Here is a 27,398-nt window from a genome sequence, read left to right as displayed (position 1 = left end):
TTATTTTTCTACTGATGTGACCCCTTTAATGCCCTCTCATGCCCCCCAATATGAATCACGTAAACTTAGGTCAGTTTTTGCCTTCCTCAACGCCTGCATCCGCACACATTACGTATACGTGACGTGGTCCGACTTCCAAAAGGCAATCCTAATTGCTCGCCGACGAACAATGGCGGGCGTGAACAATAAAACGCCTGCCATGTGCTTTACTTTGCATACTCTATAGTACATATATACTATAGTATATATCTTTTTGTGAATGTGTGAGCTCACGCTAATTACGGTGAAATATTTGCTGGATTTGCAGGTCATCTCACTGGAGGGCTGGACGGACATAATGTATTACGTGCAGGATGCGCACAGCTTTTGGGATTGGATATACTTTGTGCTGCTGATTGTGGTGAGTAGAGTGTTGTAGAGTGGAAAGTAGAGGGCCTGTCTGGGCGCTGCTTTGATCACGAATTGAATATTTAATTCAGAACCGGGCTTAAAGCGACTTAAACTTTCTCCTCCGAGACTAATTGGTCTGAGGCAGCCGGTGGGCCAAGGGGTTCTTGTTTATAAGGTGGGCAATTTTTATTGTTACCTTACCGAAAGTATGCTAAAGCAATTTGCCAATGTAAATAAGTAAATTACTTTCAAACTACAACCACACGACACAGTCTAGGTAAAAAGTTAGTCCACGACTACTAGTCCTACAAAATACTACAAAAATACCATCATCTGCAATCTGCAATGACTGTCCACTTTCGGTTAGTGGCATCTTGGAGTGCCGGACTTGGGCAGGATTTGTGCTCAGGTGTCCTTGGACTAATTAAAAGCCTTTATAGTTCACATATACAAAGATACAAATACAGATAGCTATAGAGAGAGCAGTACTATCCAGACACACATGGCCAAAATTTCATTATTTATGTTTGAAGTTTGCTTAGCCCCAGCTCTCTAGTTGTCTCTGTCTCCTGCTCTATTACTATCTCTGTCTTTGTCGCTGTTCATTTCGTGTGCAAAATGATTTTACTCTTGTTGGGCAACAACTTTTGGTATGCAAATAGTTTCCAGTCGTTTTCCCTCCTCCCAAAAAACCCAGACTCCACTCGGTATTGGGTCGGTTCGTTATGGAAGGAAATTGCTTATTTATGTTTTATGCATTTTCTGTCAAGCTCACGAGTTTTCAAATTAGAAGCGCCTTCTTTGTTTCTGAAATATGTTTTCAATTTAAACTTTACCAGCATTTGGCTTGAAAGGGTTGCATACCAGAGACTAGAAACTATCGACTATAGAGATCTGAAGCCAAAAGCCAAAAATGCTTGTCTTTAAATTCAAAACTAAATAATTTATAAACCGAGAAACTTTTTTGTAAAGTTTTCTTTTGAAACTTCTTAGCCCAAACTAAGACTTAGCCTTGATGTGAAATTCAGTTGGAAAAACATAATCCCCGATCAGCATCTTGTGATTCCGTTTTGGCTGACCACCAGGTGATGGTGGTCCGTAGGGCTTACCCGATCCCCCAGCTAATTGAATTTAAGTGGCTAACGGAAAAAAGGTTTTTCCCCAAAGGTCCCATTTACAAGGCGATGGGAGGCATCGTGGGGGTGGAGGCTCTCCTATCGTGGGTGTGTTATAAACAAAAGCAAAGGCAAAAGTTTCAGTTTGCATTTGTCGCTGGCAGCAATGAAAACGAAAACTTTTAAACGGAAATGCGAAAAGTTTTCCCCAGAAAGTACGAAAGCGCCACCTGCCGGCAAGGACCTGGGCCAATTTATGCCTATATCTTTTATATTTATTATGGTTTTGATTTTAATACGATTATTTTGGTTGGCTTTTTAAAATTAACAAGAAATTTGGGATTTATTGAATAAAATAATGATATCCGGTACTACAGAATTTTTAAACATACTTGAGAGGGCATAGATACTAAAAGAGGAAAAATATAGCATACTTAAAAGGGCTTGTACGAATTCTTTAAATAGCCTTTAAAAGAATACTTTAAAGACTTCATATGAGAACTATACAAGAAAATCCTTTAAAAAAACCCCATTTTTTAACAAAAAAAATTATTTTTCCCACAGATTGGTTCGTTCTTCATGATCAACCTGTGCCTGGTCGTCATCGCCACCCAGTTCTCGGAGACTAAGAAACGGGAAATGGAACGCATGAGGCAGGAACGTGCCCGATACACCTCCACCTCGACCCTGGCCAGCAGCACAAACAACTCGGAACCGGCCACCTGCTATGCCGAGATCGTCAAATATATCGCTCACCTGTGGCGCCGCTTCAAGAGACGAATGTTAAAGAAGTACAGATTATATAAGTATGCTGCTTGTACCTTTTGATTTCATTCACTTATATTTTCTGTTCCTTGATTTAGTTTCCAGTTGAGTTCCCTATCTCTCTGTCTCAGTATCAGTCTCTTGGTTTTTTAAACATTATCCTTGATCCTTTTGAGTCTCAAATCTCAATCGAAATGCTCTAGGCTTTAGTCATTTTCAACAAAAATTAGCAACCTATCTCTCAAAAGGGAAGAATTCAAGCAGCGGACATGGAGTTTTCTCCTCAAAATCACATGATTTTCTTCAAATAATTAATCCATTCTATGTTTCTAGGAAGGAAACTTAAAACTTAAACATTTTGTTTAGTTTTCTTTAAAAATTTAAATTACTTTTGAAACTAAATGGAATGAATTATAAAATACTATTCATTCTACTTGGTTTCCATAAAAATCTTAAAATCAAAGCCCGAATTCTAAGGCAACATATTTTTTTTAAACATTTCTGGTATATATATTTTACAAAAATTTTCAAACAAGATTTTTGTGATTCAGTCTTGAGAAATGTAAGAATATGTTACAGTGGTATTCGGGTTATATTTTCTATTTTATTTAATTCTTTGTTTTTAAAAACAAAAGCTTAAGTTTCTATAATTTTTGATTATATTTTTGGCCTGTTTTTTTTTCAAACCTGCATCTGCTCCAGTGTCTCGCATCCTGCTTATAGAATATAGTCCTAAAATATCATCTCTAGGCTAGGGCATCTTGATTATTATGGCTAGTTTTGTCATCAGAAAAACTAGATCAGCTTTTGGAAAAATATTTGTTAAAAAAATAAAAGATAGACTGGATGCTGTTTGTTTAAATCATAACCTATAGCCAAGACTAACGAAATTTTGGAAAACATCAAACAGTAAAAGATATACATATATATCTCTAGAAAGGAAACACCTTCTTTAGATTAGTCTCCTTTAGAAATACATGAGTGAAACCTTGTAGAAAAAAAAAGTCAAACAAACCACTCCCTAGACAACCAGCTCTTAGTCCTTATCCTCTTGCCTTCCATCTTAAACCATGTACCTTATACCTTATCCATTATCCGTGTATCCTCTTATATCCCCTGGTATCCTTTGATATCCCTACGTGCCTCACACTCTAGCTGCCACACAGAGCGATGCGAAAAAAAAAACACAGAATACAGAGTACGAATGGCACTGAATCCGCGGATGGGACTCGTGTTAATTTGGATCATTTGCATTTTTGTACTGTCGTTGTCCTTAGTTCATTTGATTGAATTATGTAATTGCGATTGTTGTCTGTCTAATGGCTAAGCACACTCCCAAACACACCTCCACACACACACTCACTCCAAAGCGACATCGCACTGACACAATAAATGAAATGAGAGTGCACGTACAAAAGGACACCCCAGAGCCACCCCCCAAGACCGCCCCGAACCACCCAACCACCCACTGCATGTGCAAATTGCGAAATGCTACCCCCCCTCCTCGAACCTCTGATGACCTTCCCAACCCCGAAGCAAGTAACAAAAAAAAAAGGATATGACCCCACAGAGAACACGATGTTTTGTGTACAGACATGAGTGTGAACCGCACAAACAGTCCCCGAATGTGTTACTAATCGAGTTCTTATTCTATCCCTCCCCCACAATCCACCCATCCAACGTGCCACACTTGCCACATAACCGCCACCAGGTACCAGAGGCAGCAGCGTAAAGAGGGACTCCTCCCGAATGCCGATAATCTGACATTCTCACCGTCGCGGATCAAGTGCCACCATCCCAAGTGCCCCAAGTACAGTAATCGGAAGCCGTCCAGTATACAGGATCAGATGATTACCGTTATGGTGCCACTAAATTCCGCTAGCAACAATAATAACAACAACAATAATAATAATAGTAGCAATCACAATGGCAACCATCACAGCAACAACAACAACAATAATAGCAACAACCACAATAATGCGGCCAGTTGCACCACAGTTGCGTTGGTTAACGGTATAAATGGCAGTGCTGCCAGTGTGACCATGTCCTCGGCCCATCACCAACAGCATCAGCTGTTGCAACAACAACAACAACAGCAGCAGCAGGTCGCCCAGGTGCAACAACACTCCTCATCCGATAATACGGAACAATCGCTGACTGGAAACGATGGGGCAACGATACTATCCTCCAGTGGCATGCCACGCAGCTCATCACTGAAGAAATCCTCCGCCCACCACCAACTAAAGCCCGAGGGGAGCGGCGGGGAGCAGAAGACGATTCTTCTGAAGTTCCCACAGCAGGTGATCGACTCGGAGCAGCTAATTGTGAGTATGGGGGCGACTTTCGGGGGGCCAATATCCTAAAAAGAAACCATCAGAAATCAAGAATCACAAACCCACATCACAGAACACCCCAAAATTTAAGTTGGAAAATGTTATAAAATTAGTTATAATTCTAAACTAATAATACTATTTAAAAAACAACATTTTCCAAACTTAAAAAAGCCAAGTTCTTTCAGAGAATCAATTCGAACCTAAACATTAAAGCAAAATAAAAAAAGACAGAATATATATTATCATATTTCCAAATTCCCCTCAAATAAAATCCAAAAATATATATATATATATAGAAAGCAAACAAAAACATACAGACAGATAAAAATTAAAAAAAAAAAAACAGAACCCACTTTCCAATAAATAAAATAATAATAATAATCTTTCATATTTGTTGTAAACCCTGCTAATAGCTGCAGTTGGGAAACTTAGGCAAGGTACTGAACAAAAAACTGAATAATAAATAAATAAATAAATACAGTATTACCCAATTCGTACTAAACCGAATTCCAAATGCCCTGTTGACCTTTGACACTAAACGGACAGGGCATGCGGAAAAAGAGGGCCAATGGAAGAAAATTACAAATTGTAGATATAAACGATACGTTTGCATATTAAGTGCAGTTGGTTTCTCTCTTGTTTCTATTATTATTATTTTTTTTTAGTATATATAAGCATATATATAGCGATTGTCCCATTGATAAGTCGTTGGTGCCATTGTTCCAGCCCATTGTCCCGCCGAAAGGTCCATTAATTATTTATATCATTTCGTTTTGTTTGCGTATGTAAATGGCATTTGAGAGCAGAATAAACCCCACCGCCCTCCCTCCCGGTGTGTATATAAAAAAAGTGTACATATGTCCCAACCACCAAAGCCATTTATAGTTATGTATCCTTGTATATATATCCTTTCCCGCCATTAACACAATCGAATACATGTTAGAGGTGTTGTTGAAAATTTGTAACGATTAAAGTCCTGCCAGGCCAATGGGCAGTTGGTTAAGTTTATGGATTATGGGAAACTATAAAATTAAAGGGGGGGGGGGGGATATCGATTAGGGGATTTTGTAGTTAATACTTTGTGGTTTTCCTTTTTTTTGTGTTTTATTTTTAAGGTCCTGTAGGTCCTGTTCGTTAGGCCTTGTACAAATGATTCAAAACCAGAAAGCTAAAGCCCCAAATATCAAGCCTTGTAGTTAGACATCCTGTCTTCTAGTTTTAGAGCGTCATTGTAAACGTTGTCCTTTCATTTTCCTTGTCCTTGAAATCGTATCACCTTTGGGTCTGGTTTTTTAATAACTCTTCCCATACCCGTGCCACCGCAACAGAGCCATCCCTGCACCTCGGGCTTCCTCAGTCCGCCGACCTCCGCCAGCCGGCGTCCTTCCGTGATGTTCAACGAGTATGTCCTGCTGCACACGCCCCCCGCCCTCAGCAACGATCCGGCGACGGGCAACGCCTCCACGACAGCCACCACAGTGGCAACTGTGGCTGGGACAGCGGCAGCCGCGGCAGCCGCGGCAGCAGCAGCTGCAGCAGCAGCGGCCGCCACCTCCTCCTCCTCTGCCACCGCTGCTGCCACCACAGCCGCCGGTGGCAACAACAACCATAGCAACGGCAGTAGCCACAACAACAACCATAATGGAGCGGGGACGAGCGGTGGCATTGAGAAGAGCAACATCTTCTCCACCGAAAAGATGACCCAGGCAGGCGATGGCAGCATTTGGCAGGTGAGCTTGGATGCTTCATTCGAAGGCCCCATAACCTTATTCCCCCTCACCCTTACCAGGTCAACCTGCCCCAGACCATCGGCACTATTGCCAATCCCTATGCCGATTGCTCCGAACTGGGCATCCATGATGCGATGACCTGCCAGGAGCTTCTGGCCTTCTCCGTGGCCTTCTCGGCCGCCCTGCCCACGGGCCAGAGCACACTGGAATCGTTCTACTCCTCGCTGGCACGCTGTGATCCCCACACCGCCGAGGCGCTGAGGGCCCATCATGGCCACAAGCCACGCCCCCCGACAACGGGAACGCCCCAAACGGGCGAGTCAGGCGAGCAACTGGCCGTGGAGGCGGGAGAACTGGAACCCACCACCGTATCGGCTGTGGTTGGTAATGCCACTTGCACGGAAGTGGTGCCATCGTCGAACCACCGACGCAAGGACCACCATCAGCACCACCAGACAACGTCGCACCACCACCACCATCATCACAACAACAACAACACGACAAGCCACAGCCGCAACAATCGCAGCTCGAGGCCATCGACTGCCACCGGTCGCATCCACCGGGAGTCGTCGCACGCACCCACCGGCAACTACATGGAGGACTATGCCTGCTGCTACGATCTCTACCAGAACGCCCTCTCCCCGCTAGACGAGCGCCAGCGTCAGAGGTCGCCCACCACCCGCTGCCTGATCGCGGTCTACCGCTGCTTCTCGCGCGTCTGCAGCTGGATCCGGCGCTATATCCGCCGCCTGGTGGAGCACAAGTACTTCCAGCAGGGCATCCTCCTGGCCATCCTAATCAACACGCTCTCCATGGGCATCGAGTACCACAACCAGCCGCCGGAGCTCACAGCCATCGTGGAGACCAGCAATGTGGTCTTCTCCGGCATCTTTGCCGTGGAAATGCTGCTCAAGGTGGTGGCCGAAGGACCCTTCCGCTACATAGCCAATGGTTTTAATGTCTTTGACGGCATTATCGTTATACTCAGGTGAGATCAACCAAGAAAATTATAAAACAACAGGTCGTATACGTAATGATGGAGAAAATATTACGTATACGCCATGATGGAGGCATAAATAATAAAAACAGCGCCCTACTCCTTTCTACTAGACTTTCTACTTGTTAGGTCTTTAATTTTGAAAAAAAAAGACCCAACAGGTCGTATACGTAATATTGTCAATCAAATATCACGCATACTCCCTGTTGATCTTTTCTATTTAAATTCTGTTAATAACAACTCTTTTGTATCCACAGTGCCATCGAGATCTGCCAACAGTTCGTGGGCAACGGCACCGGAGGCGGTGGCTCCGGACTGTCTGTGCTCCGGACTTTCCGCCTGCTCCGCATCCTGAAACTGGTCCGTTTCATGCCCAACCTGCGACGCCAGCTCTTCGTCATGCTACGCACCATGGACAACGTGGCTGTCTTCTTCTCGCTGCTCGTCCTTTTCATTTTCATCTTCAGGTGAGTTCGATCGCTCAGACATGGCGACTACTTCAACACAACACAGACCACTAACAAGAACACCCAAACACACACATACAATACTCTTGCACTAAAATCAAACACAAACAAATCCAAAATGGAGAACATAACAAACACACACAGAAAACCAAATACAACAAAAAATCCACACAAAGAAATGCGGAAATAACAAAATTAATGATGAAATACAAGAAAATCGGAGAAAATAAAACCACCGATAGCCACCATCCAGTTCTCAAGCGCAATTCTACAAAACAAAAAAAAAAAAAAGAAAAAGAAACCTATATATAAAAGGAAGAACCAAAAAAAAAATAATGTGACTAATACCCAAGTACCCGAGCCACAGAAACAGTTCAGTTTCGTTAGTCCATAGCAGTCGTCTTATGCCTTTACTTAACAGTTACTAACTAGCTGCTTTCCACATAGATGAACGTCCTGTCAACCATTCCCATCCCTAAGACCATCATTCAGCCATAACACTCGATATTTTCTAACCTTTCCATACCAGAAGCTCATGATATAGGGTTGAGATTCTCCTAAATTCTCGTCGTTTATCAATAATTGATTATCTGACATGGATATTTAATATCCTTGACTCCCTTTATCAAAATTTTTAAAAAGTAAAACGTCCTTTAGGAGATCTTCACACATATACCCACCTCTCTTTCTCATTCTCTTTCTCGCTATCTCTTTCATGGCATTACCATTTTTAAACACAATAACATGTATCTCTTGAGACCCCCAAAAAACCCTCCGGTTTTCCCGTAATCATTTTATACGCTTTTTCGACACGTTCATTTCGATTATTGTACTATTGAGTACCACTTGAGTATTGTCTATTTGAGGATTTGTCTCTTCAAGTGATCTCGCTTCTATATCGATTTCTATATCTCTGTATCGCTTTCTCTCTCTCTCTTACACATCACCTAAGTTCTTAAGTTCTCAATCTTGATCTATTTCTCACTTACTGTCTCTGAGTAAAATTTGGAAAATATTGAAGAATCGTAGTTAGATGATGTTACAATTTGTGTAACTTTTTAAGCAATCGATCTTGTAACCGTACCAGCAAGAAATCTTGTCCCGTATCACTTGATATATATCTCTTTCTCGCTCTCTCTCTCTCTATCTTTTTCCCAATCCTGTTTACCCCTTATCTATCACTCTTTCTCTGTCTGTCTTCTCCCCAAGCCCCCAAAAAAAGAAATAAAATAAAATAATAAAAAGCCGTTAGATGTCGTACACTTTGAGTCCTCGCTCGTTCACTTTGCATTACTACTCACACATACACGCACACTCACACTCACACGCTGATACAGAAACATAATTGAGTGGATTTACGCTTTCTCTTTCTTACTCTGTTTCTATCTCTATCTCTGTTTCTCGCTCGGCTCACACTCTCGAGTTAATGCCCAGCACCGATAGTGTTGCTGACTTTACTTCTGGATTCGATAAAAGAATCTATTCCTTATTCTTTCCATTAACACACAATTGCTCTCTCTTTCTTACCAACTTATTCGCCGTCTCTCTCTCTCTCCCGCTCATTTAAAGTTCATTTTGGTTACTTGAGTTCCACACAGACACCACAATATAAAAACCAAACACCAGCTACTTAAGAAATAACAGTCACAGAAACAATTAGTTAGCTTAGTTAGTTAGACGAAAACGCTTTATTCCATTTCAAATTAACTAAGTGTGTATCCTAGCTTCTTTTGGCGTTAACCAACACTGCAACAAGACAAACTTAATACACAGTCACACTGCCACAATGCTACACTGCCACACTGCCACACTTTCCCACATTGAAAGCTCGGCTTTGTTCTTGATGCATCGCCTTGCCAAAAAAGCTTGAAAGACAGGCTTGGAAGCTTTGTTGTTTTGGAGCTTTAAGACACGCACAACCACAAGACACAGGTCCTACACTCAACAAAAATATTTTATTTTTTGGAAAAAGAATTGAAAATCAAGTATACATATCCAAAAAGATCGTACGCTTAATTATTGTGTAGTTGCAGTCGCTGCAGTTTGAAACATACCTACTACTACTATATATACCCATACTCTCTCTCTATCTCTATATATACTACCTATATATGGTTACTCGTAATTGATATATTCGTATGACTATGAATATCCCATATTCAATAATCAAACACACCCACACCACACAAGAACCAAAAAAAGTGAAACACCAAACAAAAGACACATTAGCTAGACTAGTTGATACAGTAAAAGTAATCGAGTTTGTGTAGTTAGAATAGCAAAAAAAAAGTAAATATTTAATAAAGAACATAAACACAAAACATACGACCAAAAATCCACATCATATACTGAATTACAAGATTAACAAACGAATAATGAACCGAGCGAAGTGTAAACGGAGCTGAAAATTAATCGATGCCAGCGTTGCAGCCGATAAACCAAATCGATAAACGCCTCGAATAAACTCGAAAGAGAAAACTAAAATAAAACTGAAAGCAACCAAAAACCAACAACTGAAAACTGAATACAGAAAACAGACCATGAGCCAAATACAAAAGCCATCAAAGCCAAGGACCTGTTGCCAACAAGCCCAACCGATATTTTCTTGAGTATTCCATCGTTCCATCGTGCTTATCGCATTCAGCCTCAGCTTTTGGAGTGAACTGTACTTTTGTTTCGTTTCCATTCTGTTCCGTGGTCCGATATCGCAACTCCTTGATTCGCAACTGCCTCTTTCTCTCTCTCAGTATTTATCCTTTGTTAGCTTTCGTTTGCCGCTCACTTCGCATACAAGGACACTGACTAGCTCTCACTATCTCCTTCTATCTCTTTCTCTCTCTATCACTCACACTCTGTCTTTTTCTTTCTTAAATATCTCTCTCTCTCTTTCTATATTCTCTCTCTCTCTCTCTCTGTTTCTTTGTCACACTCCACACTATTTAAAAAAAAAACTAACTAAACCAAAACGAAATAATAATCCAAATAAAATGAAAACCGAAAAATAAAATAAACCTAAAAACTTTATGCTTAAACACCACCCCAAAAAAACCTCCCCCCCAAAAAAAAACAAAAAAACACTATAAGAAAATATATATTATAAATATAATCCAAAAAAAAAATCAAATTTGAAAAACTACAAAACAACAAAAAAAAATATATATATATCATATTATATATCAACAAAACCAAACCATCACTTTAGTATACTCGGCATGAATCTGTTCGGATGTAAATTCTGCGAGAAAGTTAACGGAGAGATGATTTGCGATCGTAAGAATTTCGACAGCCTGCTCTGGGCGCTCGTCACAGTGTTCCAGGTAGACCCATTGCTATCAGTCTAATACCATATGTAACCTATATATATATATCTATACTACTACTACTACCTACTACTACTACTACTCCTAATGTTACGCCATAATCTGCTACTGATATGATTAATGATTAACTGTTCATGAAACCGAAAAATGAAAAAGAGAAAAACCCCCCCTCAAAAAAAAAGTAAACCCATAACGAATCCCTTCCAGAGAAATATATATTTTACTACGTTCAAGCATTTTGCTTTCTTTCGTTTTCAATTTTGCGCCCATTTCCGTTTCTATTTCGTTTACCGTTTCTGTTTCTGTTTCCGTTTCCGCTTCTGTTACAATTCGATTAACTGTTTGTTTTCCGCTTCAATCGATAACTGTTGTGACGTTCTATCGTTCTCTCTCACCTTAGCTCTAGCTCTCTGTCTATCTATCTCTCTCTCTAACTGTCTGTCTGTGTTTCTTTTCGTGTGTGTTTTCCATGTGTGAGTGTGTGTGAGTGACTCGCTCACAACACCCACAATTCTTAAATATTATTATTTTTTATTATTTTTTCTTTGATTATCGTTTTTATTATCGTCAGTTATCGAGATCGCTGCTAGCTAGCCGTCTCGCTCACTCGCACTAATTTGTGGTGTGCCCTTAAAAAAAAGAAGAAGAAAAACCTGCTTTAAATTTTAAGTTAATTTCGATAACATTTCGATAGCGATTAGAAATTATGAGTTGGATTTTGTTAAATGGCATGCATGCGTTTACCGTTGCGGTTACCGTTAGTGTTAGCCCCTATGGTTAGCGTTGCCGTTACCGTTACCGTTACCATTGCCATTTCCGTTACCATTACCTCGTTCTCGTTACCGTTCCGAGTTCCATAGCAAGCAGCGCGCATCAGCATGTGTGGTTCGGAGCATTCCACGTATGCGAATGCCAATGTAATATATTGTATAGCGATCGAATATATGTATATGTAAGCCATAAGAAACCATGAATGTCTGTATGTATTTGTGTGATGTACATTGCACCAGGTAAGCATTTCCGGTTCGAGTCTGTTGCTTTAGCTTTCGCTTCCGCTTCCGCTTTTGCTTTGCATGCCAAAAAAAAAAAAGAATACTGTATATATTGTATTATATAAATAGCAGTGTAGAAGTGAGCTTGCATCCACAGCATCCGCCACAAAAATCGCAACACTTTGCATAAAATACTCTCCAAATGACACTCCAATCTTTTTGTCCAGCTGTCACTTTCGTACTCTTTTTTTTATTGTATATCTCTCTCTCTGTCTTGTATAATTCTTGCGTCTTTTTTGTCACAAACACTCCAAATTCTTTTGCTCTATGTCCTAATGTCTAAGAATACCACCTATATCTATCTTTTAGTCCATATACTTATTCTAGACTCTAAGTTGTATAGAACTCCACCGAACCGCCTCTGAAAAGAGAACTCTGTCTCTCTGTCTCTGTCTCTCCCTCTGTCTCGCACACAGACACACCCACACCCACACACATACATGAGCATTGAAAGCCAACCCCCTCCACTGTAAACTATGCCCCCCGCCCCCCAAAAAATCTGACCCCTCAGGCACACATAGTACGACATCATAAAGACATGCATAAAAAAAATATAAAAAAAATATGACCAGAAACACCTACAGATTCTCAGATCAAGGACCTGTAAAAAATAATACCAGAAAATTCTCAATCTAGGAGGTATACATATGTATATACTGGCCAGGATCTCAGCCAGACCCACCCACTCTGTATATAAACAGACAGAACCCCACCAGAACAGAGTTGAGCAGAAGAATAGAGGACCCTCCTTCCAAAAAAAAAATATATATATATATATAATCCCGATAACACTATATCCTCATGTTTGTACAGGGACCATTAGCTGAAACCTACTACTCGTCTTTTTTTTTTTTTTTGTATCCTTAAATATAAGAATAGCAACTATATACATATAAAATAAAAAGATATATATATCATTATATATATATATATGAACCCAGCTCTCTTTCTATATCTATGAACCAGTTTATACATATATATATATATATAGCCATTAATGAACTATGATAACAGACACACATCTATGACTCTATAAATAAATACATATGTATACGGTATATATAAAACATATATATAAACCTGCAGCATACTCGGCATGTATCTGTTTGGCGGTAAGTTTTGTAAATTTTTGGACGAATCCGGACTCGAACGCGAGTGCACGTGTCCCGAAATAATCAGCCGGCATCCGCAATGCGAGTGCGATCGCAAACACTTCAACAACATTTTGTGGGCCACAGTCACAGTATTCCAAGTAAGAACAATAATACAGCAATAATACAGCCAACCAAAAAAAAAATCCCATACCCACTAGCCCCAACCCATCCGAAACTTCCTGTATCACTTCCAAAGTTATCCAACCACCCATTGACCCCCGTTTTTTGAAACAACAGTTACAACGCAACCTATATATCTCAAAATCAGTCTGAAATTCTTGCGATTATGACAAAGTATTTAACAAATTCTTAACCTATAGCCACGAAAGTTCCCAAGTTTCTAGTTTTCTGCTCTTATTCAACTCTTTGTTTGGTTCGATTTTCTTTGCCCAAAAGTATAGTTCTATAACTATAAGTATTATCTTATCCATCTCCCGATTATATATAACTTTTCAGTTTATTAGTTTTCTTGATTTTTTTCGGTTTTGATGCCAGCAAATGTAGTTGTAGTTTGGTCCACTCTCATCATCATTCATTACAACAATCCACAAAGGTTTATCGATCGAGGTCCTGTAAATATTGTGAATAAAAGTCATCAAAGTGTCTGTAGAGATTTCAAGACTCTGCCAAAAATTTCATCTTTTCAATACTTCTACTCAAATTTGAATCACAATCAATTTTATCGATAAATTCGATTAATTATATCGTTGCTTTGACATCTCTATTATGCAAAAATTTGTGCAGCCATTTTTAATGTGAAAGAATGCCTTTTTCCCAAGGCTCTACACTTACATAGCCCCTCTTCTCAGTTTTCTCTCTCTTTCTATTTCTTTCTCCATCTCTCTCTCTCTCTCTCTCTGTCTGTGTCTTCCACTTTTTATCGATCACCCACACCCACATACCACATAAGCCAAGCAAATCGTTATCGCTGATGCTTCAAATTTTGTTGCATGATTTTGGGATCCTCACTTGACTTTGCTTTTGGCTTTCGGCTTTTTTTAATGCCAATTATATGTCAGATCAGAATAAACCCACCTCCACCGCCACGAAAAAGTCATACCATACCAAAAAAAAATTGTATATATTTGATTTTAAGTTTTTTGTTTGTTCGTTGGTTTGTTTGTTTGTTTGTTGGTTCGTTGGCTTGTTGACAAACGAAACAAAACGAGTTTTTTATTTCAAAATTTGCTGCTGCTGCTGCTGGTGCTGCTTTTCCCTATATCTCCTCGCCATCTCGCTATTTAACTCTATATATATTTCCAAAGATTTGATAATTTGTTGCTAAGCAAGCTTCTATATAACAAAAAAACGTTGTTTATACTTGTATCTTTAAAGTTGCTTATGCGCAATGCAATTGTACAGCCACAAAAGTTTAGAAAAAAAAAAACAAAACAAAAACCCAAACAACAACAAGAAATTTAATTTGCCTTTTCCATTAAACCGCATTAATATTGTATAGCAAAAAAAAAATATTTAAAATAAAAACCATACAATTGAAATATAGAAAACCCATTGGCACTTTGTGTACAAAGCAATAATAACCAACGAAAATTTCAGAAATTAATTCATTAAAATCCATTGAAATTTTTTAACAATTCGTATGCAAGCATTTTTTGCGCCTTTTTGCTTTTAGTGTATTTTTGTATTAGTTGTAATATTTTTTTAGTTTATTTCTAGTATGCCACACCACGAATTATTGTTTGAAAATATATATCTATTTTTTGAGCAGCAAATGAAAAGGGAAGCTGTTTGCATATTTTGCTTAAAAGAATTCTTTAAACATCCTTGATACTCATATTTTATTTTGCTTGGCTTTTGCTGAAATTATATTTAATTTTTTATAGGATTATGAAGATAAAACCCCACAAGTCAGGTCTCTTAAGTTGTTATTGTTATTTTCTGTATGTGCCTTTATGATTTTAAAGCGAAAATCTGAAAAGAACCCCAACTGCTAGTGTTATGTGCCCACCAAAAAATCCAAAATATATATAAATATATATATCAGATATCAGGAGTTTTAAATCCTTAGGGATTTTTATCTAAAATATAAAACAGGATATATATTTATATAAATTTTGAAACACTGTTTGTCGTTTTGCTCGCGCTCTCTCTTTCTCTATTCTCTATCTGTCTCTTTCTCTGTCTGTCTTTTGTCTGACATTTTAACATTTTAACATAAAAAATAAAAAAAAAAGATGATTTTTTTTCACTTGTACTTCGTATTTACTTCCAAACTTTCTGGTTTTTATTTCATTTTTGTACTTAATGCCACTCACCGCAATGAAATATATTTCAAAATTTGTTTATTCGTATTTTGTTCTTTTTTTTCTTTCGCTTCTTTCGATATATATATCGATATGTGTATCACGACCTATATATATATATACATATTTGAATATATATATATATAAATACAACCCAATGCGTACGTATGTTATATCTGCACCACGTTTTGCCGCCCTGCCACCTGCCAACTGCCACCGATCAACAACAACAATTCTACAATTCCAACAATTCCAACAACTCCAACAACAACAACAACTACTACTACAATAATCACCATCAAAAAAACAACAACAACAAAAACGCAAAAAAAAAAAAATGTTTTTAGATTCTAACACAAGAGGATTGGAACGTCGTACTCTTCAATGGAATGGAAAAAACAAGTCATTGGGCCGCATTGTACTTTGTGGCCCTAATGACGTTCGGCAATTATGTGCTATTTAATTTATTGGTGGCCATTTTGGTTGAGGGATTCAGTTCAGAGGTAGAGTTTTGCCAAACGACATCCCCCCAGCCCCTGTCTCCCCACTCCGTCCCCAACAATAAACCTCTCAATATCTACAAAAGCACGATCTATAAAATGAAAATTAATTATCTATGCTTTCAAGTTTTATTTGTTTAAGATAAGTTAAAAAAAATAAGTTTTTGAAATATTTAAAGGTAGTTTTTGAGTAAGATTCATAGGAAATAGTTCCACAAATCTTCTAGAGAAGATATTCTTCTAAAGAATCGATTAAAAAAATTCTATATTACCAAAGGAATTGTCTAAGAGGTTCGATCCTCAACCCCCAAAAGTTCAAAAATTCTAAAAAAATAGATCTTTTTATTAAATTAACTTGAATTTTTTAGATAAACCATTAAGAATTAATTTTTATAGTGAGTTATGTATGATATTTCCCTTAATAAAATTCTTAAAATTAATTTAAAGTAAAAAAAAATACCATAAAAATTGAAAGCATATTGAGATTATAACTCTTGACCCACCTTTGACCCTTTACGATCCACTAACAACAACCCAGGACTTGAAGAAACCCGGATCTATGAGCAACCACGCAAGGATGCTGGTCAAAGACCTTGTGAACCTGTACCTGCGAACCCTCCAAACCCAGACCCTGACCCTGACCCGACCCAAACCCGGACCCGACCCGCAACCGAAAGTCTAATTTTGAAATTTTGATTCCCTCAGCGAAATGAACGTCGCGAGCGCGAACAGCGCGAGTTGGTCAAGAAGCTCCGGGAGGAGACCCTGGCCGAGAACTACAGCGATGGTATGTACGACGAGTCCCGCAGCGAGGCGGACTCCTCGACGACCAATGACAGTTACTACGAGGTCCGGAACCGCTGGCGATCGGCGGAGGATGTGCGCAAGGTAAGTGCTATAATGGGGCCAGGTTGGCCGACCGAGTCCAGGATACCCGACTGCCAGCAGGATGTCAGGTATGCCTGTGAGTGTGTGCCTCGTGTTGCATGTTGCATGGTATCCAAAATGGAGATAGTGTATGCGTGCGTGTATGTATGTATGATGCGTGTGTGTGTGTGTGTGAGAAGTGCGCGACTGATCCTAGTTGAATCCCAGCTGCAGGACTCCGCCGAACTGATCATCGAGGCCAAGAACAATGTCCATCGCCAGCGATTGTTGCAGCCCAGCCACGACTATCAGATCAACGAGCTGCCCGGCTCGTCCAACGCCGCCCTGTCCTCCGGCGAGAGGGAGGCGGGTGGTAAGCTAGGACCGCTGGAGGAAGCGGCCACCTCGTCAGCGGCAGCCATGGCGGCGTCCCAGCAACTAAGCAGGTCATCGCGCGGCGGCCTCAAAAAGGTAAGAAGTCCCTGAGACAACCAATCATACACTTAAGAGAAACAAATGTGACCCTTGACCCGATGATCCTCCTCCTCCTCCTCCAAAAAAATACCAACAGACATACTCGATCAAGGAGCGGCGCAACGAGGCGCCACGACTCTCCAAAATCCGGCTCGTCCGGGATCCGCCCATCATCACAACGACGGCGGCCACGCCCCAGGACTCGCCCAGCACGACCCTGGAGCCGGGCATGAGCTTCCGCCAGTGGGGCGACATGGAGGTGGGTTTAATGCCTAAAAACAGGGTTGCCAAGTGACAGAATCTTAACAAAATATTTATCCTTTCCGATAGCAGCCCCCCAGCTCGCCCTCCCCCTCGCTGCTGCGTCCGCCGAACATCTTCAGCGGAGGTCAGCGCAGCCTGGACGAGGGCATACCCTCCATCGATCTCATCCCGCCGTCGCCGGTCCTCGCCCACAAGCCCTTGAACATCCTGAACGCCAGCCAACTGGGCGTGGGAATGCCGGGCGGTGGGCCGGGCAGCTCCATGGGCAGCATGCACAGCCTGATCATCGACGACATCTCGAAGAGTTCCAGTTCCACGGCGGCGGCGGCAGCCACGCCCATTTACGTGCCCACCATATCCTCCGCCCAGGCGGAGGCGCAGAGCTTGAACGACGTGAGTCTGGGTGGCAACACTGGCAACGCCTCCACCAGCGGCAGCTCGTCCAGCGAACGCCTGCCCCTGGCCCCGCCTCCACAGGGTGGCTTTAAGCAGCGCTTCCGGAGGAGCAGCTCCAAGAAGCGGCGACCCGGATCCGGAAACGCCGAGGAAGGACACTTGGGCGTGTCGGGAGGGGCGGGGCAGGAGGAAGACGAGGAGCAACAGCAGCTCAACAATGGCGGCGACAACAGTTTCCTGCTAAGAAGTGGCGGGGCAACCGGAGCCAGTCCTGGAGGAGGATCCGGCGGAGGAGACTCCAGGACTAGAGACTCCGCTAGCACTTCGAAGGAAACGAATCGTCTCAGCCCCCAGAACTCCATCAGACGTCTCTCGAATACCCTGAGTATCGGCAGCGGACCTGTGGGGGGGCTGGGAACCGGCAGCCGGAGAGCCTCGGCCTGCATTTTCAACTCCCAGGTGTACCAGAACCTCAATCTCAACCAGCCGCCGACTCGGCTGCGTCCCGGTTCCGGGCAGCGCCGGATGAGCTCTATCGAGCTGGCCTTCAGCAAGACCTCCCACCTGAATCTGCACAACCTGGAGGCCAACCGGAAGTCCCTGTCGTACACCAACTCCAAAATGGACCTGGACAAGTGGAACAAGTCGTACGGCAATCTCAACGAGCCGGACACCATGCTTCAGCAGTACATGGAGGCGCGGGACAAGCGCAAGAACTCCATCAGCCACTACAACCTGAAGAAGCGTCTGGAAGAGAAGGAGCTCCAACAGCTGCAGCAGCTCCATCAACAGCAGCTGCTCCAGCAGCGCCAGGACTCGTTCTCCTCGGCCACCCAGCAGCCATATCCGACGCCCGGTCACTCGGCGGCCGGCTCACATCCCAGGCTCTCCAAGGACTACCAGCAACAGCAGCACCAGCACTTGCAGCTGGCGGCGATGCAGTCACATTCCACGGTGCCCGGCGGGGAGCGCTACTCCAAGCTCAAGATGATCATCGAGCAGCTCACCCCCAAGCACTTTACCGTCGAGCGCGAGGACTACTCGCTCTACATATTTCCGGAGGAGAATAGGTACGTATTCCTGGAGGGATTAGGTCCTGGGATTTATGACATTGCCTGAATATGGTTTTCAAATTTTTCGAATTTTTTCCTATGGGTACCCCTTCAAAATTGAGGGTTTTCCTGATTTCCCCACTTTGGCTCCTTCCGGTGGCCATAGCTCTGCCAATTTCCATCCGATCAGGAAACAAAGTACCATTTAGTAATCAGCGAACCCAAGAGCTACTTTCCTCATTCAAAATAATGCCTAAATATGGTTTTTAAATTTTTCGAATTTTTTCCCAGGGGTACCCCTTCAAAATTGTGGGTTTTCCTGATTTCCCCACTTTTGCTCCTTCCGGTGGCCATATCTCTGCTAATTTCTATCCGATCAGGAAACAAAGTACCGTTTAGTAATCAGCGAACTCAAAAGCTACTCTCCTCATTCAAAATATTGCTTAAATATGGTTTTCAAATTTTTTGAATTTTTTCCTAGGGGTACCCCTATAAAATTCGGGGTTTTCCTGATTTCCCCACTTTTGCTCCTTCCGGTGGCCATAGCTCTGACAATTTCCATCCGATTAGGAAACAAAGTACCATTTAGTAATCAGCGAACCCAAAAGCTACTTTCCTCATTCAAAATAATGCCTGAATATGTTTTTCCAATTTTTCAAATTTTTTCCTAGGGGTACCCCTACAAAATTGAGGGTTTTCGCGGTTTCCCCACTTTTGCTCCTTCCGGTAGCCATAGCTCTGCCAATTTCCATCCGATCAGGAAACAAAGCACCATTTAGTCATCAGCGAACCCAAAAGCTACTTTCCTCATTCAAAATAATGCCTAAATATGGTTTTCAAATTTTTCGAATTTTTTTCTAGGTGTACCCCTACAAAATTGAGGGTTTTCCTGATTTCCCCACTTTTGCTCCTTCCGATGGCCATAGCTCTGCCAATTTCCATCCGATCAGGAAACAAAGTACCATTTAGTAATCAGCGAACCCAAAAGCTACGTTCCTCATTCAAAATATTGCTTAAATATAGTTTTAAAATTTTTCGAATTTTTCGGAAATAAAAAGCATACAGTATCTTCTAAAGTATCCTTTAGTATCCTTGATTTTGACTTTTCGAACTTTTCCGTTCGCTTTCATTGAGTGGAAAATTGAATTGGAACTTTGTCTGCAAGTTGTCCTGTAGTGTCCTGTGCATACCAACTCACTCACCAACTTGCCCTGTCGTCCTGGGTCCTTTCTGTTCTCCCCATATTTTTCCAGATTCCGGCAAATCTGCTCGTGGTTCGTGAACCAAAAGTGGTTCGACAACGTGGTCCTGCTCTTCATCGCGCTCAACTGCATCACCCTGGCGATGGAAAGACCAAACATCCCTCCAAGCAGCACCGAAAGATTGTTCCTGTCAACAGCCAATTACGTGTTCACCGTCGTCTTCACCGTCGAAATGTTCATCAAGGTAAGTGGATGTTATTTTATTTTTTTTTTGGTTTATTCTGAAACATTCTCTGACTTTTATTCCAAACTTGCAAATTGATTTAAAAAGGTTGTGGCAACGGGCATGTTTTATGGCCCTGATGCTTACTTCACTTCCGGCTGGAATATCATGGACGGATCTTTGGTTACCATATCCATAATTGATTTGTTAATGTCTCTGATTAGCGAATCGAGTCCGAGGATATTTGGGATTTTAAGGGTAAGTACGGGCTCAGGGTCCATGGCAGAACTATGCCAAGTCACGCAAAAAAAAAAAACAAAACCGCCAGCAGCAGTAGTCAACAATCAAGCAATCAATCAAGCAATCAAGCAAGCTATCAATCAAGCAAGCTTTCAATCAAGCAACTATGAAAACGAATGCTTCAGCAGAACATCTACAAGAACAACAAGAACAATATATAATTATATATATATGTATGCCACGCCCACGTATCCTACGACCACGCCCATTATTAGGCTGGATCAGAAAAAAATGCTATAAAAAAAAATACCAAAAACCCAGCCCGCTCGCTGAATTGCTCTCTGTCTCTTTCTGTCTGCTGATTGGCGCTATCACTATCTCTCTCTCTCTATACACCTATATGCTCTTTCTTTTTCACACACAAACACATACACCTACACACCTGTTCACTGACACTCTCACACTCACCCGATACTCCAAGGATAACACTTCACTTTCTAAAAAAAAAAATAAAAATTTTCAATTTTTGTTTTCAATTTCCATCACAAAACATCTCGTTTCGAACTCGGGTCTCTCTCTCTGTCTCTCTCTAAATATCTTATGTATATATTATATATATAATAAATTATATATATTAAATATGTAACTCGATAATTCAGGTAAATTTCCGCTCCTATATGCGTTAATCAGCAAAAACTGAATTCAATTTGTTTTCACTATTTGTTAAGTGTGCGTAGACCCCTTCCCCCCAAAAAAATACTAAATAATTTTACAAAAATATATTAAAAAAAAAACAAAACAAAAAAACCTCCCTTAAAAACAAAATTCAAGTAATTTGTTGACTCGCCTTCATTGAGTAATTTTATTGTAAATAGTTAATTGTTTTATTTATTAACAAAAAAAAAACCTTTCAGGTATAGGATTATGACACTTTCTATAAAAAATTCATCAGTATCAAGGACTATATCTAAAATATTTATTTTATTCAAGTGTCATAGCTCTATAATTAATTTTCTGTCATGGATTGTAGCAAGAAATTGAGCATCGTTTTTGAAAAATGCTTTTCCATTTCATGCTAAGCCCAATAAACATTCCCATTTGTTGGTTGTGCTTTTACAAAATATTTGACCGATTTGTATTCCATAATATAATTCACATATATCCCATATATATTCCATTTATATTCCACATATATCCGATATAATCACACTATATTGATCTAACATCACGCCTCCCCCTCGACACTGTCATTTAGCTTGGCTAATTTCATTCCAAAATGTTGACTGTTTTAACTGTTGTTTATGGCCCGAAAAAGTCTATATATTAAAACAGAGGTCGGCACGGCCCTATCTCGGGGGCATAGGAAATTTCTCTGCCCGAGCTCTGCCACACACACACAGTATACATGTGTGAAACGTCATGCACACAGCCTACTTTCTGCTATTCGTTACTAACACTAATGCGGTAAAATCATATCAATGTATTGGGGTGCCGATCCCTGTATTAAAAGATTGAAAATATCAAAAAATGGAGTTACCAACAAACTAGGTTTTCTAATTAAATATTTCTCAAATTTCAAAAGTTTTAAATAAAAAATGACTCAAATATTTGATATTTTCCATTCTTTTATTAGACTGGGCTTGTGCTTTTATTTATTTTCTTATTTTTAACGGCTTAAAATGTATTTACACTGTTATATTTATGCTTTTTTGAACAGTGTTGCCTTAAAAAATAGTCTAAAAGGATCTATTTTTTAACCAAATAAAATTAAAAAAATAAAATTTTTCAAATTAAAATTATAAACCCTTTTTATTATTAATTTTTTGTTATATAACACCTAAAACTATTAAGTTATTATTGTAAAATCACAAATAGTTAGGGCAGCACTGTTCCAAAACGCCATCTGGCGCTCGCAAGCGAAAGCTTAGCTGCTCAGCTGCAGTGCAAGCAGTTGTACACTGCTTGCCATACCGTTCTAGCCAATGCACAAACCAGCCACGAACCAACTCATGACAGTCGACTGTCGTCCTTCTTTTTCTCTTCTTTTTTTTTTTGTTTGTGGCTGCCATTTTTTGGGCGGCATATCCTTGCAGGTGTTTCGACTACTCCGATCCTTGCGGCCGCTGCGGGTGATCAACCGAGCCCCGGGTCTGAAACTAGTCGTGCAAACACTCTTATCGTCCCTGCGTCCCATCGGCAACATCGTGCTGATCTGCTGCACCTTCTTCATCATCTTCGGCATCCTGGGCGTGCAGCTCTTCAAGGGCACCTTCTACTACTGCGAGGGCGAGAACATCAAGGGCGTACGGAATGCGGACGAGTGCCGCCGGATACCGGGCAATGTCTGGACGAACCGGAAGTACAACTTCGATGATCTCGGCAAGGCGCTGATGTCCTTGTTCGTCCTGAGCTCCCGCGACGGTTGGGTGAACATCATGTACACCGGCCTGGATGCTGTCGGCGTCGATCAACAGCCCATCGTGAACTACAATGAGTGGCGACTCCTGTACTTTATCGCCTTCATTCTGCTGGTGGGCTTCTTTGTGCTGAACATGTTCGTGGGCGTGGTGGTGGAGAACTTCCACCGGTGTCGCGAGGAGCAGGAGAAGGAGGAGAAGATCCGGCGCGCCGCCAAGCGGGCCCTCCAAATGGAGAAGAAGCGCCGCCGGATGCACGAACCGCCCTACTACACGAACTACTCACCCACCCGGATGTTCGTCCACAACGTGGTCACCTCCAAGTACTTCGACCTGGCCATCGCCGCCGTCATCGGCCTGAATGTGGTCACCATGGCGATGGAGTACTACAAGATGCCCTATCCCCTCAAGTACGCCCTCAAGATCTTCAACTACTTCTTCACGGCCGTCTTCATCCTGGAGGCGAACATGAAACTGGTGGCTCTCGGCTGGCGTTTGTATCTCAAGGATCGCTGGAATCAGCTGGACGTCGGCATCGTCCTACTCTCCATAGTAGGCATTGTCCTGGAGGAGCTGGAAACGGAGAAGTTCATCCCAATTAATCCAACAATTATACGCGTGATGAGAGTCCTGCGGATAGCGAGAGTCCTGAAGCTCCTGAAAATGGCGAAAGGAATCAGAGCACTGCTGGACACCGTGATGCAGGCACTGCCCCAAGTGGGCAACCTGGGACTGCTGTTCTTCCTGCTGTTCTTCATATTCGCGGCACTGGGCGTGGAGCTGTTCGGGCGGCTCGAGTGCTCCGACGAGATACCCTGCCAGGGACTGGGCGAGCACGCGCACTTCGCCAACTTTGGCATGGCTTTCCTCACATTGTTTCGCGTAGCGACTGGCGACAATTGGAACGGCATCATGAAGGACACGCTGAGGGATAATTGCGATGACGCGGCCGATTGTGTACGCAATTGCTGCGTCAGCTCGGTTATTGCTCCCATATTCTTTGTGATATTCGTGCTAATGGCGCAATTCGTTTTGGTGAACGTCGTCGTGGCTGTTTTGATGAAACACCTCGAGGAGAGCCACAAGCAAATGGAAGATGAGCTCGACATGGAGGTGGAGCTCGAGCGTGAGCTGGTGCGCGAACAGGAGTTTGCCCAGGAGCAGAAGCTGTGCCAGCAGCTGGCGGAGGCGCAATCAAAGGCGGCACCGCCCCCGCGCCCCCTCGCCAAGGTCAAATCCCTGCCCAAGAACTTCATCTACAGCACCCCATCGTTGGACAAGAAATTCCCCGCCCCAATCGGCAATAATCCCGGACAGGGTAGCCTAACCAGTTCGGCGGCCACCAATCTGAATCAGATGGCTGGCGGTGGTGGAGGAGGAGTTGGGGGTGCGGGTGCCCGCCGCCAAACCGTTCAGTACTTCAATCAGCCACAGAATCCAAGCTCCCTGGCCCTCGGCCTGAGTCTGGCCGAGATGGGGGGCACGCTGACGCCTCAGGCGCTCGGCGCCCGGCTGGGCGAGCCCTTCGGCGGCCCAGCGACGGCAGTCGGAGGCGTCCTAACTGGTGAGCCCTCGGCCGCCGGCCTCCCGCTACCGCCGCTGGACGGACGCCGCCGCGGGCGTCGCGCCTCCGCGGCCGCCGGCTTCCGCAAGCGCGGCGTGCTCTCCAAGGAGCGCTCGCTGGACGAGCAGGCCATCCGACGACGCAACCTGGAGGCCAAGCGCACCAGCTGCGACTCGCTGCCCTGGGGCGGCGATGCCCTCGACTACCATCGCCGGGGCACCATCTTCGAGAGCCTCGAGTCCGGGGCGGAGGGTGCAGGAGGCGGAGGATCAGCCACTAAGCTGGAGGACACTGGCTCCTATGATATACGCAGTGTTCGCAGCGCCGATGTCGGCCACATGGAGTCCCTGGACGCGGAAAGTCTCTCGGTGGTGAGTTCTCTAGTGCCAGTACCCCTGCCGCCGCCTCCGCCCCTGTCCCCGCCCACAACAACGCCCTTGCCCACGCCCACGCCCACCCAGCGACGACCCTTCGGCTGGTCCCAGTCGGTGGACCAGGGATGTATGCGGAGCAGTCTGCTCCTGTCAGTGCCGCGATCCATGCCGCCGAGGAGTCGGAGCGGCAGCACCAAGCAGCTCTTCAAGCAGCAGGCCCTGGACGAGGACGCCGACATGGACGAGAACTCGCTCCTTCTGCCAACCACCAGTCAGGGATCTGGCTCACCCGGATCTGGGCCCACGGCCGGTTCTGTTCCAGCTCCAGCCAAGCTGGACATTCCCGAAACCGGACAAGTCTCTGGGGATATTCCGGGCCTGAGCAAGTCCGATTCCTCGGACATCCTTCGCATCATCAGCGAACGCCGGCGAATGGATCAGCGAGAGCAGCAGGATCTGGAGAATGCGGAGGACCGGGACAGTGACTACAAGGAGCTGTTATTGGTAAAGTCGCCGCAGTCCTCCATGGACTAGAAAAATAAACTAGCCGGGCTTGAAATTTGAAACTGAAAAGTAAACTATGATCCCCTCTAGTTAGGACACCTGTAAGCTCTCCTTTTTTTTGAGATTTCTGAAGGAAAGCCCGGCTTAAAAAAAATTAAAAATCATACCTTAGGGAATTTTCTAAACTAAAAACTAAAAAATAAAAAAAAACTATAAATCAGTATTGCAGAGAAAAAGTTAAAAGAAAGAACAAAGAAATCCCTAGAAAAAAAATAAAACTCTAAAATCTAGTAAGCAAAATTGTCAACTGTTTTTAGTGCAATCCTACGGTTTTCATAACTTTAAAAAATTAAAACAAAAACTTAACACAAAAATATAACAAACTGAAAATGAAAGAAAATCTGAAAATACAAAAAAAAAATTAGCTAAGTTTCAAAGTTGATTAGAAAATGTTTTCCGTTTCAAGTTGTAGAGCAGACCTGATTATGGATATGTGTGTGGATTATATACAAAGAAAACCAAAAACAAAAAAAAACCGTTATATGCAATTTATACACATACATATATATGTACCGTTATATATATAGGGATACTGCATACATACAAAGAAGAAAAAAAATAAATACAAAAACAAGAATGATGGAAATTTGTGAAGAAAGAAAATCATCAACTCTGTGATTAGCTCTTAAAGTTTAAATATTTATATGAAGAGAAACGGTCACACTAACTAATAATACACACACTTGGTCACACTCTACAATAAATAAATGCTGTCTGTATATAGAAACGCCTGTATGTATGCAATATATTTGAGTGTATTTTACATAGCTTAGCCAATGAAACAGAAACAGCATATATATTAAAGATATATGATATATATATATATATAGATATTGCCGCATTGATAAGCAATACTGTATAGTCTCTAAGATCGAAACCCGAATCGGTAAGGCAAAGAATTTGCGTTGGCATTCCGAGAATAATTGGCTTGAAAGTGTTACGGAAAAGGGGAATAATAAACTTTGTGCAAACGAATTTACTTAGGTACTTAAATACACTCGAAACACACAGAGACACACACACACTTGAGAAAATATTAATAGACAATCTATGGCCCATAACCCCCCATCTCCAGTTTCCTCTATAAAAGGCTTCCAATGATAGCCCCCCCTTTAAAAAAATAGTGCCAACGCATTAAGGGTCTTCATAAAATGTATGTGTATGTGTGTATGTTTTTTTTTGTTTGGATAAATATAAATGGATAAAAATAAAAGAAAAATATAAAGAAAACTAATAACTCTTAAAACTAATCACTAAACACTACAAACAGAAGCAGAACTTTAAGAAGTAGCATTTATAAAAAGTGGAAAATGAAGGGAAATTAGTAGAAATTTAATGGTTAATGTTTAATGACTAAATAGTAAATATATATATAGAGTGTATATATGGAACTATCAACGAATTACAATAGAGTATCAGGATATTTCTAGGCACTTGAACCGAAACCAAAGGCCAGCCAGCTAGAAAGGCACTAAAGGAGTAGGAAACGGAGTAGAATGCGGAGTAGAACTTACACTTACTCAACACTGTCAATTTTTCAAACATGATCTATAAGCTAAACAATTTTTTCAAAGAAAACCAAACGACAAATTTTACACTCTTTGTACACACTGTAAAAAAAAAAAAGATAAAAAACTAACTAAGAAGAGCTCTCCAGTTTAGATAAACTTTAAA

The 27,398-nt window shown here is 42.0% G+C and overlaps 1 protein-coding gene across 1 annotated transcript in view; it reads left to right on the top strand.

Moving 5' to 3' along the window:
- Nucleotides 1-26,038, top strand: part of Ca-alpha1T (Ca[2+]-channel protein alpha[[1]] subunit T) — a 92,579-nt gene extending 66,541 nt beyond the window's left edge. Inside the window, exons 12-27 of the mRNA XM_070283048.1 lie at nucleotides 308-400; nucleotides 2,070-2,311; nucleotides 3,982-4,594; nucleotides 5,017-5,040; nucleotides 5,932-6,333; nucleotides 6,393-7,321; nucleotides 7,588-7,797; nucleotides 13,256-13,421; nucleotides 15,935-16,090; nucleotides 16,793-16,975; nucleotides 17,189-17,425; nucleotides 17,526-17,687; nucleotides 17,762-19,158; nucleotides 20,394-20,586; nucleotides 20,674-20,823; nucleotides 22,899-26,038. Of these exons, the coding sequence (XP_070139149.1) occupies nucleotides 308-400; nucleotides 2,070-2,311; nucleotides 3,982-4,594; nucleotides 5,017-5,040; nucleotides 5,932-6,333; nucleotides 6,393-7,321; nucleotides 7,588-7,797; nucleotides 13,256-13,421; nucleotides 15,935-16,090; nucleotides 16,793-16,975; nucleotides 17,189-17,425; nucleotides 17,526-17,687; nucleotides 17,762-19,158; nucleotides 20,394-20,586; nucleotides 20,674-20,823; nucleotides 22,899-25,694 (7,953 nt within the window). The 3' untranslated portion in view covers nucleotides 25,695-26,038. The remainder of the gene's footprint in view (nucleotides 1-307; nucleotides 401-2,069; nucleotides 2,312-3,981; nucleotides 4,595-5,016; nucleotides 5,041-5,931; nucleotides 6,334-6,392; nucleotides 7,322-7,587; nucleotides 7,798-13,255; nucleotides 13,422-15,934; nucleotides 16,091-16,792; nucleotides 16,976-17,188; nucleotides 17,426-17,525; nucleotides 17,688-17,761; nucleotides 19,159-20,393; nucleotides 20,587-20,673; nucleotides 20,824-22,898) is intronic.
- Nucleotides 26,039-27,398: the final 1,360 nt, after the last annotated feature.

Source organism: Drosophila bipectinata, chromosome XL, assembly GCF_030179905.1.
Source record: "Drosophila bipectinata strain 14024-0381.07 chromosome XL, DbipHiC1v2, whole genome shotgun sequence".
NCBI lineage: Eukaryota > Metazoa > Arthropoda > Insecta > Diptera > Drosophilidae > Drosophila > Drosophila bipectinata.
This window is presented reverse-complemented; position numbering and strand designations above follow the sequence as displayed.